Source organism: Danio rerio, chromosome 5 (genome assembly GCF_049306965.1).
Source record: "Danio rerio strain Tuebingen ecotype United States chromosome 5, GRCz12tu, whole genome shotgun sequence".
Lineage (NCBI taxonomy): Eukaryota > Metazoa > Chordata > Actinopteri > Cypriniformes > Danionidae > Danio > Danio rerio.
In genome coordinates, this window is record NC_133180.1 from 42,712,779 (window position 1) to 42,726,154 (window position 13,376).

A 13,376-nucleotide genomic window follows, 5' to 3' on the forward strand; every position below is an offset into this window, starting at 1 on the left:
ACTCAACTATTTAGTCTCCACTTCACTTCCTAATCTGCAATTGCCTCTCTGGATATACCAATAACTGTACCCAAAAAAAATAAAAAATAAAAAATAAAAATAAAAAATTACTAATAGTTTCCTTCTTAGACTTTACAGACCTGAAACTTGCCTATAGCACTTATTCATTGTTGCTCTTATAGTTGTGTAAATTGCTTCCTTGTACTCATTTGGATAAAAGCGTCTGCTAAATGACTAAATGTAAATGCATTTAAACAAAACAGATTTACTAAACTAATATATTTATTAAAATAATTATTTAGTCACCAAACATATTTAGAAATTGAAAGATAATAAAACTTAATTCAAGTAAAGTATTGAAAAACAAAATGACAACCTACAAAATTTCAACTCAATTTCGCGCATCTCTTGATTTTTCCTCTTTTTTTGAATTTGCATTTAATATTTTTCTATGACATATTTTTGGGGTGTACTAGTTTTTGGACTGTTTTCGTGAGTTACTGTGTTAGATAAGCTCCAGATTTGGCTTCAGTACTGACTAATCCAACGTATATGCACAAATACAATACTGCATAGATCCTATTAAAAATATGAATTTAAAAGAGAGATTTGTGAGGGGTGTACTTGTATAAGCCGAGCACTATATACATATATAAAAAAAAGAACCTGTGTAATGGAGCCTCCTCTGAAGGGCAAGCCCTCTTGGCCTTTTCCAGGGGTTCCTCTCATGTCCTGAATCTGCATGGGTCCTCCTGCAAGCACAGGAAAGGACTGTTTTAGTTTGCGTTTGAGATTGTAGCCACAAGTAGTCAGTCACACTTTGGTGTAAAATATAAAAATGTTGTAAGCACAGTCTTGGAAAATGAGTTGACAAGTATATTTCACCTTTTCTTTTGGAAAGAACATCTAATCCCTTTTTGACAATGCCCTGCACTGTGTGATGCTGTCTTTTTTATGTTAATGTGTTCTGTAGCGTAATTGCTTCTTGTGCTTACAAGTTTTAATTCCAATGAATTTATGTCTTTTGTAGTCGTTTATAAATACAGAAAACTGTATATATAGTATGTATCCATGCATGCATGCATGTAGTTACTCTCTTGTTTTAAGGACATGATCTGCCAGTGGGGTAAGTAAAATAATCTTGTTTTCACTTTGAAATGTACATATTTGGACTATTCTACGAAATATTTTTTTTTTTTGCTGCATAAATCATGTCAATTCCAGTTTAATACAGTGATTAAATACAATTCTGTGGCTCCTGGCCAACTATAATTCAGACTGGAAATTGCATATCTTTGCAATGTGCCTATTGCGGAGGCACATATTGCGATATCAATGCTGAAACGATATATTGTGAAGCCCTATAACATATATACATAAACATACTGTATATACATATATAACATTTACAAATAATTATATATTTTAGAGCTTGAGTAACTAGAAATCAACTAAAATATATTGGTTATAAAAAAATTTAATCCTAAGAACCTTAAAAACCTTCATATCTTCATAATTTGATACTTAAATAAAAATGACAATTGTTTAGAGTACAAGCGTATGAAAAATTATCCTTTTACATCTTGATTATTAAACATTTAGAGTCACATAGACAGAAAGCCATTGTTGCATTCAATGAAAAGACAGGACAAAACACTCTCATATGTTAAGAATGTCTAGCATTGACTTTTGATTTTGGTTATTTTATTGTATATCTTGATCATCTCACCTCTGACCACTCCGTCATACTGAGCTCTGGATAAGAGACCCTCTGCCTGAGCACTCTGTCCACGTGGAGAACACTCCTCTTGCTTAATGTATGACACTAAACATACACACACACATAAGCAGGTGTTCAAAATACACATTTCACAGACTGCGGGAGGTTTCCACCATCTAAACTTAACATAACTCGACCAAAACAAGCACTTGGAGGGATTGTGTTTCATTCAGCTGAGCTCGACTGTTTATTTATACTCTCAAATCTCTCTCTCTCACCAGGTTTGGCAGGGTCTTGCTGTCTTGGCAAGCCGAGTGAGATTGACCCTCCTGTGGTCTTGACCACCTCGGGTATGTACACCGCGTGTGATTGAGGAGGAAGGTATGTTCCTGGCGTACCCTGCAGGACATGGTGAGAAGAAAACAGCATTTCAGAACTGAATACCAGGAAAACCCCTGATCCCCTGCCTTGATCCCATTAGATGAAGGAAGCATTTAAACTCAGCAGAAGCACCACGAGTCTTAAATAACAACTAACAGCCTGAAGAAGCTAAAAACATTATCCATGGATGAGAAATCACTGTTATAAAAGTCGAACTGAGAGAAAAAAACAACAACAACAAAAAACTGATTCTCTTACCTGCGAAATGGAGCCGCCTTGAATGAAGGAGGGCTTGTCTGTGGGTTTGGAGGTGTGAATGAGGGGTGGAGGAGAGGGAATGTTTGGCGGCCTGTGCCGAGAGAACGTCATGCGGACATCTGAAACAGTCTGGACTGCCTGGTTTGGTGCCGGCTGAAGAACTGTGGGAATGAAAGGATAAGAAGAACAAGGGATGAAAGGAGGCGGGCAAAAGAGGATCACTCTTTATCCCCACAGCTGACAAGTCTTTCTCTCTGAAGCCTAAATGTAATTTGGTTTAAAAGTGTAATGCTTGGGAATGTGCACAATGCATGTGGCATAACTTAAAAAGTCATTAGAGTGTGGAAAAACAACAATCTGTTTTTGTTTTTTAAACTGTGTTTACTCCATATGCTCAGCTTGCAAATGTGATTTGACTCGTTTCTCCACAAGGTGGCAAACCTCTAATCCACTATTTCACAGACAAGAGTAAAACAGACACCTATACTTCCTCATTACTTTAGTTAAATCACCTAGGATTTTTATCTGTCAACCTCCAGAGCACACTTACTTAAATGTCCTTCTTTCATCTTGTTTTTTAAATTGTTAACAAAGCATACAGGCTGAAGAAACAGTATAATAAAAAATATATCACTTCAACTACCCCCACCCCCCCCCCTCCCCCTCCACTGCGGTCTCTTTAAACTGGGGGTATCCAATAAATAGAAATTGACAGGAAAAAAAAAAAACATAGAACAGTATCAAGTATCAATTATAAAAAATAAGGCAATCATTCTGGATCCTCATCTTTGTTTTGTCCAATAAACATGGCGATTTTGACAGCAGCTGATGTCCAGCATTTTAATGTACTCAATAGTACCAAGTTCACTTGAGCGGAGAATAATTCCATTATTATAATGACCTGTAGTTATACCAACAACTTCCAAATTATGTGGAGCCAATGTTGGGCTAGTAGTTTTTTGTAGAAGTTAAGCGAACCAGCCACACAGCTTTTTATAGCTTGATAAGATTCAACGTAGAATCATCACACAGAAATAGAATAGAAGGATTTATAGGTACAGGATATTCAATAATTTTAGATAAGAAAACACTAGGCATGGGCAGGTATAGGTTTTTAACAGTATGATAAGCTTAAATAAAAATACCAGTTTCACAGTATTGAGATTACTGCTCTAAAAGTAATTTTGGGTAAAAAATGTCTGGGTAAAAAAAAGTCGCCTTTAAACATAATTTATTTAATGTTAAGAAATATTTATAACATTTTGGAACAGTAAACAGATCTAGTTAATATTTAAAATTTACTTCTGCTCTTTTCATTAGATTAAAAAAATTTTTTTTTTACAACACATACAAACTCTTACATATACCTTGGGAATGGTATAACAGAATATTTAAGCAGTATTAAAACCTTGGCTTTTCCAAACTGCGGTAAACCTTGAAACCGGTTATCGTTCCATGCCTAGATAACACACACCTCATTCCAAAACTGTTGTACTTTTCCACATTCCCACGTCATATGAAAAAAAGATCCAAGTTCCTGGTCAGGACATTTATAACAAAAAGGACTATAGGAGGTGTTGATAAGATGTATTTTGATCGAGGACTAGTAGGTTCAATAACAAAAGTGATAGTAAATGAGATTTTTAAATAAAGTAAAAATGTTCTGTCATACTCTTTCCCAGTCTGTGACAGTCAGTTTCCTAACTGTGTTGTATAGCTTAATGCTTTGCTGTAGCCTCCAAGGCCTTTCTGTACTGTACTGTTCCATGAGGTAAAATGACTAGTAGAGGAGAGATCAAACCAAGCAAGGATTGAATGACTGGGAAGATTGCCCCCTCAGGGAACCCTATAGGCATTCATGGCCAATTTTAATTACAAATATAAAAAGAGAGAAGAGTCTGTTTCATACTGTTTACAAAGTTTTTGAAAACTTAATATGCCATTAGAACAAGAAATATCTTTGAGCGTATACATGTCTTTCAGCATCCAATTCCTTTAAAAAAAAAACGATGCACCACCAGCACGAAAACCATTATTATTCCAAATACAGGTAGGTGTTTCTTTCCTCTTGTGTTGATATGTCTGATGCACCCTGAGTTCAGGTAAAGCACAAAATATGTCTTGTTGGAGACTTGAAGAATAAACCACATACTCATTCAGATTCTGATTAAAACCAACAAATCACTCCTGGCTGTGCTGTATTCTGAACTGTGCTAAGCTTCGCGCCTAACAATGATCTTTAGTCATGACTATACAACAGCATGACCTCTATTACCGTATTGCTTAAATGTCGACTCCAGGTCTTGCAGGTCAGATTCACTGCTCAATACTTCGCACCTCCTACACATAGCCTGCATTTGACCTTTCACAAATCAGAGAAACTATATATAAAAAAAAACACTCAAAAATCTGACATAAGTGCAAAATGTAGAGCTGGTTAAAAGAAAGCTGACCCAAATGCAGAGTGCCTCAAACTAAACCCTAAATAAAGGCTGACAAAGAAACACAGCCTTGAGTGAAATCTGCAGCTCTTAGCGTGGATGGGAATGAAGTCTCCCTTCACCTAAAAGCACTTCTTCCCCTTTCTAACTTCCCAGATAGCCCGGGCTCTCACTCACCTCTTTTGAAATATTGAGTCGTGAACTCCTGTCTCATGCGGTGTAAAAAGCATGAGTCTGTTAAGCAGAGATGAGATCAGGTGTTCTCTGTGGTTCTGTAGTGCAGGATGTGATGTGCTCATGCTGTAATAGCTTATCTGTTGCCAGAGTGCGTTTCAAGATGAATCATATGCACACATAAAAACGACTTGGGACTAACAGTTCAGATTTCTGCCCGTGTCTTTTATAGTTCGTGCACGGTTCAAGAAGTCATTTTGAGCTTCTATCAGAGAGAGTATAAAAAAAAAACACTCAAAAATAAATAGCTTTATGATTTACTGAGGAATGTAGAAAAAGAGGAGGAAATATTCCTTCCACTTATGCTTCTGTCATGTTTGTTCAAGGTTTTAGTGAATATTGGTGACATTTCATTACCACTATCAAAACTGAAGAATTTAGGAAAGAAAAGGTATTGTTCAAAAGTTATAAGTCAGTAAATGCTGTCAGAAAGAAACTAAAATCAGCCAACTTGCAGTAAATTAATTTGTTAATTATAAAATATATATCGAAAATTTAAGATTTTCGATATATTTAATGAGAATAAATTTAATAAGAAAATATTAAAATATTATCATGTTAGAGTGATTACTGACCATCATATGAATAAAAAGCCTTTGTAAATATACATTATAAAATAATTGTAAGAGCATTTTATAATGTTGTTGTTCTTATGTCTTATTAAAGAACATAAGACGGTTTTCAAGCTCAACAACAAAAACATCCATACCCCAAACTTTTACAATTTTTAAAACTACATTGTGAACAATTTTTTTTTGTATATTGCATTATTTAATCTGAATATAAATTATATATAAAATTGCATAGTAAACAACCATTAATTCTAATTATTATTTTATTATCCTTACTCGTGTTGTTCAAGATATTTTGTAGTAGTAGTAATAGTAAACTGTCCTGTCCTTGGACAATTCCATAAAAAACAAACAATAAAAACAATACAAAATACAGTAGTTACAATAATTATAATGCTAACTAAGATAAATATTTGATATTCTTGAAGACTTTATACCAAAGTGCTGCAGTTTGTATGTGTGATATTGTTTGTCTTGAACCGCCATGTAAAGTAATGCCCCAATCCCAGTTGCATCATCAGCAGTCATCATCTTATTGATGTAGCATGTATGTGGGACACTGAGAGAAAGTTTTGATCAATAACGCCAATAGCAAAACAGCAATCCTTCAACTCAATATAGCTCCTCAAGCAGAGGTCACTGTGGACCCAAGTCTAAAGTCAGATTTCTTCATCAAACCTAATAATTTTACAAAAACATCCTTACGAACCTGTGATGCAGTGCTAACACACCCTTCAGTTTACTTAACACACGCTGTATTTGTTTTGTTTCCTCTCTCCATGATGGAGCAGTCTCTATACGTGTCTGTCTGTCTCCATGAGAACGGTTTCCAGGTTGTAAAAGGGCTGATAAGGCTGATAAGAGAATCAGTCACATGTGCAGTGCCTCGTGAAAGCTTCAAGGTTTCCTACAGGAAAAAAAACTCGCTGACCTGACTAATAAAAGCTACAAATCTACAAATAAAGCGAGTTCCTCTGAAACAAGCAGGAGCCTCTTCATCAGCGACAAGGGCACCAAGTAACCCATCACGACTCATGTACCCATCTGTATGCAGCTACAAAACAATGATGTAAAACAAGAACAACAACCACACAGCACAGTACGTATGACAGAAATATTATAATGTATTAAATGATCTAACACCAAAGTTTTCAGCATTAATCGAGAAAAAGATCAAAATAGTCAAATGTATTTTTCTTTTACTTGCAAATTTAACCATAAAAAATTCTTACTGGTCATGTCCAGCATTTGCCATAGTTCATGATAATTTAACCAATTAGGAATGCAACGATATGGATTTTTGGGGCAATATCTATAACTCTTTAGATTTGGAGGTTGATAACCGGTTCATAAGCAGATAAATATATTATACTGTGAACAACTGATTTTATTTGAAAAACTTCATAAAAGTTTGATCAGATCTTAGAATAGCACACTCTGCAAAAAAGAACGATAATTTAAAAAATGCAAGGTGATTAAATAGACCCATATTTCTGATTTTACAAAAATAGATTATTTCCTTTTAATTGCGTATAAAATTACCTTGTAACTTGACTGTTGCATAAAAATAGTAGATTAAAGAACAAAACGAGAGGCAGGCAATTCTGTAAAATGACTATTGGCTTAAAGATATCAGCCTAATTTTGATATCGGACTGATAACGATAACATTAAAAATAGCATTTATTGGCCGATGACAATATGGCCTGCGATATATCATGCATCCCTAACACCAATTCATTTAGCCAAAAATTTTATCAAAAGTGTCTTCCAAAAAAACTTCAACTAATTCTAATGAGAGACAACAGACTGTAAAAGAGCTCAAAACCTAAGAACAGGCAATACACAAACCAAAGCAAAAGTACAGCAGGTTAAAGTTGTTTTTAAGTAAAAATATCTACATCTTTCCAGTGACAATGGGTAAATATAATATAATATAATATAATATAATATAATACAATATAACATAATATAATATAATAGTAGTATTAAAAATTTGTATATTAAGACTCTGATCAATGTATCAAGTACATCAATACTTTTATACAGTAAACAAATTAAACTGCTATATTGTCAGAGAGATGTTTCCTTTTCAAATATTTTTTTGCAAGATTGAAGACTGCTGAGTGATGTCTGCTGAAAGTTCAGCATTGCCAAAGGATTAAACAACAGTTAAGAATGGCTAAAATAAAACAGAAGTGCAGCTTTGGTGTGACAGAAAACCCTGTAGTCATTAATGTTTCCATTCAAAAATGCGAGTTAAATTTATGTGCAAAACTGGAATATCGCATAAAAGACGTGCGAATAAAGCAGCGTTTCCATCCAATGAGTCACAGTCACAGAGATCAAAATTGTCACTTCCTGATTAACTGGCGTCAAAATACTAACAGAAAAAAGGGAATTTGCGGCACTAAGAGAAGCTGTGTGAATCTTTTTACACCTCAGAAGACAACACCAACACGCAATGAATGCGTATTGTTCAAGGATGTGAGATGCAGTGCACAGACGTTCTTGATTTTGGATGTCATTAACAATATAAAACCACTAATACTGAAATGATTAAGGCGTTTTAGAAAAACCAAAACTACAATTCAGATGTTTCACAGTGTGCTCAGCCTGCTGGTTCTTCCATTCACACACATTGTTTTTCTTTTTTTTTTAATCTCTTATAATAAAATCACATGACCTTTTTTAATGCGCTGCTGGAATTTGTTGAGTAAAAGTGCTTCCATTGTAGTTTTTGCGCATATTTTCTTACTAAATAAAAAGTTAATCCTACTCTGTTACGCGCAAAGATTTTTTTTGCTAATTTTCTGTTGATGCGCATCTTGATGTTTCCATCAACTGATTTTTATGCGCATATCCAAAATGCACAAAAATAGGTGGATGGAAACATAGCTATAGACAAGGTTTTGAACTATAATACAATATAAAATATGGTCATAAATATTTATGTCACTCAAGCAATCATATAAGCAAAAATATGGTCACTCAAGCAATCATACTGAGACATTTTGTCACTGATGCTCATGTTGCCTGTAGTATTTGTGCATGACTGTCAGTGTTCATTTTGATGCCTTTATCTGACTGAAAGGAGGTGAAAAAAAACTGTGGAGAATCTTACCTGGAGGAACACTGTAGCGTGCAGAATTACTGCCATCAGGTTGGGGTGAGGCTTTGCTAGGCTCCCGAGGAGAAAGTCTGTATGGAGAGCCCGGTCTGCCTGCTCCACCAAGAGCTTCCTGCTCCATCAGTTTCAGGTCATATGGCATATAAGCGAACGGTTTACCTGAGGCAGGACACAGAGGGAAAAAACTATCATACACACCAAGAAGAGACGCAAAGAAAAACACCAAACAACAAGTGCACTTTATAAGGGAAGCTATTGGACATGAAAACATCTCATTTAAACCATACTTTAAGTAATATTCACATGTATAGATATAGAAAGGTTAATTCAGTGCTATCACTGTAAATGTTTTGGCAAGCAAAATGTCACAGCAGCTTTTTAGAGCTACAGTCTGCTGGTCCGTGAGGAAGAGGTTGAGCAAAACTTGCTGTTTCAAATGGATATCACTTCCAGAGAGTGACCGAATGTTCCTTTTGGTTGGCTGCTTCTGTCTGGCTCTATCAAAAACAGCACTGTGCTTCTTAGCTGAGAAGAGCAAAGTCCACTGTCTCTCTCCCGGCGTACTCAACACCCTTCAAATATCTCTTTTGGAGAGCCATTATAAAGGAGGGGAGGAGGAAAAATAGAAAAATGTCTCTTTCTCTCTTTGTCGTCAATGTCTTTGCTCAAACTTTTTGGCATGTAAAAAGCGAGCGAGAGTGCATGGGAGGACAAAACAGAGCCACTACAGGCGCATCACTTTCTATTTGTTTTGCAGCGGTCCATCTGCTTGTGTGTTATTGTCTGTTTGTCTCAGGGGTGATTTGCTAACCTCATTTCTGTATTGTTCATTGCGCTCTACCCCTCAGAGACAGCTCTCCTGGCCAGTTGTTTTCTAGCTGATCTCAGACGCGTTTTAGAATTTTTTAGACATGTTTAATGAGACATCAGAGCAATTAAAATGAAGAGCATTTTATGCTCTTTTCAGGAACGGGCCTGTTTTGACAAGCATTGACAATTATATTCCTTCATTTACCAGATGCTTTTATCCAAAGTGACTTCAAAGTGAGCAATACAAAAAGCAAAAACAAAAAAGCAGCAAGCCATGCACAAGCATAACACATTTTCGGCCATTTTTTAACGAAAGGGAATACCTCTCACTTTAGTTAAAATATAACAAAGAATATATAAAGTTTGCATTTACAGGGTTTATGCTGGAATCCTTAAGGTAATTTTAAAAACTTTAAGACTTTTTAAAGACCTTCTCAGAATATTTTAAGACCTCATTGCCACCTCAAGTTCTAATCAGTATAAAACCTTTAACTTAATAAACAGTTGTAGTTAAATAAATCAATAGAGCACAACCATGCAACAGAACTCAGATAAGCTCGGAGGAAACAAAGATTGAAAGAATAAATTACACGGTTATTTTTTAGTGACAGGCTTCAGCCACTGTTTAAATTCGTCTTTCTCCAACCAAGTGTATGAAACCTTTCATTTTACATTTGCCGTCTATTTCGTTTTATGGTTTCGCTACATGTGGAGATCGTCACATCACCTTCCTATGTTTGTCGAAAAATAACTTTACATCACCCAGACAAAGTTTGGCCAGACGTGCCCCGGCCCGTACCAATCGCACAAATCGAGTACACCATTGCTAATATTGGAAGGAAAATAAATCAATTTAAATATATATAAATATATTTTTGAATCAAACACTTTGGACAACGCATAACCAAAACTTAAGACCTCATAAAAACGCAATTAAGACTTTTTAATACCTTTTAAAGCAATTCATTTTCTCATAATTGATTTATCAACTTTTAATACTTGTATTAATAATGTAAGAGAGGGAGAGAGGGAGGGGGAGAGAGAGAGAGAGAGAGAGAGAGAGAGAGAGAGAGAGAGAGAGAGAGAGAGAGAGAGAGAGCAGGCAGTGTCAGAGGAGACCTCATTAATATTCATGATAGGGCTAGGCCGATAGACGATGCCATCATCCAGCCGATGGCCAATACACAGCACGATGCTGAGCCCGCATCGCTGATCCTCCACCCCGCACCCCTTGCAAACACACTCACGAAAAATACACACTTAGGTCCCCATTTACATTAATATGTCTTAGTATTAAAATGTCATTTTATAACGAAAATTATCCACATTCACACCGTGTTTAACCTAGAATTTCTGAACAGCCCTCCATCCACTGAAAACACACATCATTTGACCCCACACACACACACACACACACACACACACACACACACACACACACACACACACACAAACATACAGTCAGTCAGTCAGTCAGTCATGCGCTCATCTGAGCTCCAAAGAGCAGTGCACGTTGGCCAGTTTATCAAGGATGTACCGCTGGATCGCTTCTCACTATAGTTGTCAAACGTGATATTTAATTAATCTTGTCTCTATCTAACGACTCTTTGAATCTATCAGGCAACGTGTCACAGCATCAATACACTGCTTTAGTCATTCACTTTCACACTTGTACTTAATAATTTAAGTGAAAACCTCAAATACTGTTGGTAGTGCAGCTTTTTTACCGACCGATCTAAAACGTGACAGGTGGTAATTTGTGTGCAAATTATCTTTATTTATTTATGATTTGTTTATGGGTAAAACAAAGACCATGAGGGTCAGGCAGTTGAAACGGTAGGCTATAAATAATTAATTCGTTATGAATTAATAAATTATTCATAAATAATTAATTCACCTCTGCCTATGATGATGGTGCCACCATCCATCGTGATGTTTTACATTAGACATCGTACGATGCCAAATTGGTCGACATCGCCCAACCTTAATTCACGACTCAAGGGGTTTTTTATGGCATAATAAATGAGCAAATAAAACTATTTTGGAGATTTTTTGAACTTACCTAAGCCATATATGCACTATGTAGATATAAAAGAACAACTTAACTTAGTAAATCAATGTAGTTTATGGCATCTTTAGGAAACTATGGATCACTGGAGCGGCCAAAACTGACCAAAGCACAAGGTTAAATTATCAGAAGGTAAGCTTTCTGCTGGATTTGTGGGGTCTTGTTTTTTTTCTCCAGTGTTTTTGAGCAATGTTTTTCTTCGTGAGACTCACCTTCTCTGTCTAGTACAGTGGGGCTGTGCGTTGTGACGCGCGTTCTGCGGTCAGACTCGTTCTGGTCTATTCTCTGTTTGTCCTCCTGCACAGACTCATGCACAGCTTTGATTTGGTGCTGGAACATAGCAAACCCGCTCATGGGACCACCAGGTACTCCACTGTGACCAAATGGAGCTGAAACCTAAACAAACCATTCAGTAACAGAGAGGATTCAAATAACGATTACATGCCACACCTATTGATATAAAAAATATAATGACACACTTTAACAAATCATTTAAAAGTGCACAACTTAACCAATTAACCCCATTAGTAGGTGTTGATTTGCAACAAGATGCTAATTTCTCTTAAGGCAAGCATTGTGAACGGCCAATCAGGGCCTCAGTCATATTAAATCCATTTCACATCCACACCAAAATCACCACAACAGACAGACCTCCAAACAGCACAACTTATCAGCCCAACATATATTCACTCGTCATGATTTCAGTGTGGAAAATCAATTGGCATTTGCTGATTTGTTTGCTGAAGGCTGCAGAAGCGAATCACAGAGCGTGATCTGCAGAGGTGGAGATGGAGGTGGGACTCACATGACGGGGTGGCTGGACCCTGTCTCTGTCCAGAGGGGCATATCTGAATGCTAAGTGGGGGTAGAGGCTATGGGGACTGACCATAGGAGGGATGGTTGCGGCCCGCTGCTGTATTTGCTGCATGTTGAGGAGTTTGGCTGAGGACACGACCACTGAGCCTGAAGGACCAAGCAGTGATGGCTTCTCCAGAGAGTACATTCTACCAAGGGAAGAACAAAAAAAACAAAGTGCATTAGCTACTGATATTCTACTAAATGTTTAAATACTAAATGGGTTTTGGAACATATGCAACAACAAAGAAATTAGAAATGCACAAAAACGTTTTTTTTTTGTTTTGTTTAAAGTGCATTACAGTGGTCCTTCGTTAATCTTGGGAGTTACGTTCTAAAAATAACCCACAATAGTTGAAATCGGCGAAGTAGTTTGCTTTCTTTCTCACAATTATTATAGATGTTAAGGCTGTGAAACTCCTCACAACACAATTTTCTCAGACAGACATTAACACTTTTCTCTTGTTTAAACACTTGCGTAACCCTCTTTATTCCTTTAGCATGTCCAGAAGTCGATGGTTATCATCTTCCTCGGCCATTTGGGTGCTACGGTGGGTGCCTTTGATGAAACGTTTTGTCTACATTATGAGGTTTGTTGGGGTTGAAAACTTACGTACAACCAAAATACAGTATAGCACTTCATATTGATCAAAGATTAATGTCAATTTGGCGTGCTGAACGCATTCTGTACTGTAGAGGAGAAACGGCATTAAGGAGATTGATTGACAATGGAAAAGGAGAATTAGTTTTCCCAGCTGTACCAATGACACAGATTTTTATTTGTCTGGCAAACAATTTACTGAATTACACCAAAATTTTATAATAATAATTAAACTTTTTGGCAGACACGTTTGTCCAAAGCAACTGCCATAGCATTTAATATTTCATTGAGTTCAGTTGATTTCACT

The 13,376-nt window shown here is 36.3% G+C and overlaps 1 protein-coding gene across 50 annotated transcripts in view; it reads right to left on the bottom strand.

Moving 5' to 3' along the window:
* The window catches only part of ncor1 (nuclear receptor corepressor 1), a 114,839-nt gene that overhangs the window by 23,576 nt on the left and 77,887 nt on the right, over positions 1-13,376 (bottom strand). For 27 of the 50 annotated variants that reach the window (XM_073949978.1, XM_073949966.1, XM_073949964.1 and 24 more), the window contains 7 exon segments: positions 12,500-12,617; positions 11,826-12,009; positions 8,730-8,894; positions 2,360-2,520; positions 1,999-2,119; positions 1,730-1,825; positions 667-752 (listed from right to left, as the gene is read on the bottom strand). In XM_073949978.1, the coding sequence (XP_073806079.1) occupies positions 667-752; positions 1,730-1,825; positions 1,999-2,119; positions 2,360-2,520; positions 8,730-8,894; positions 11,826-12,009; positions 12,500-12,617 (931 nt within the window). 50 annotated transcript variants of the gene reach the window in all.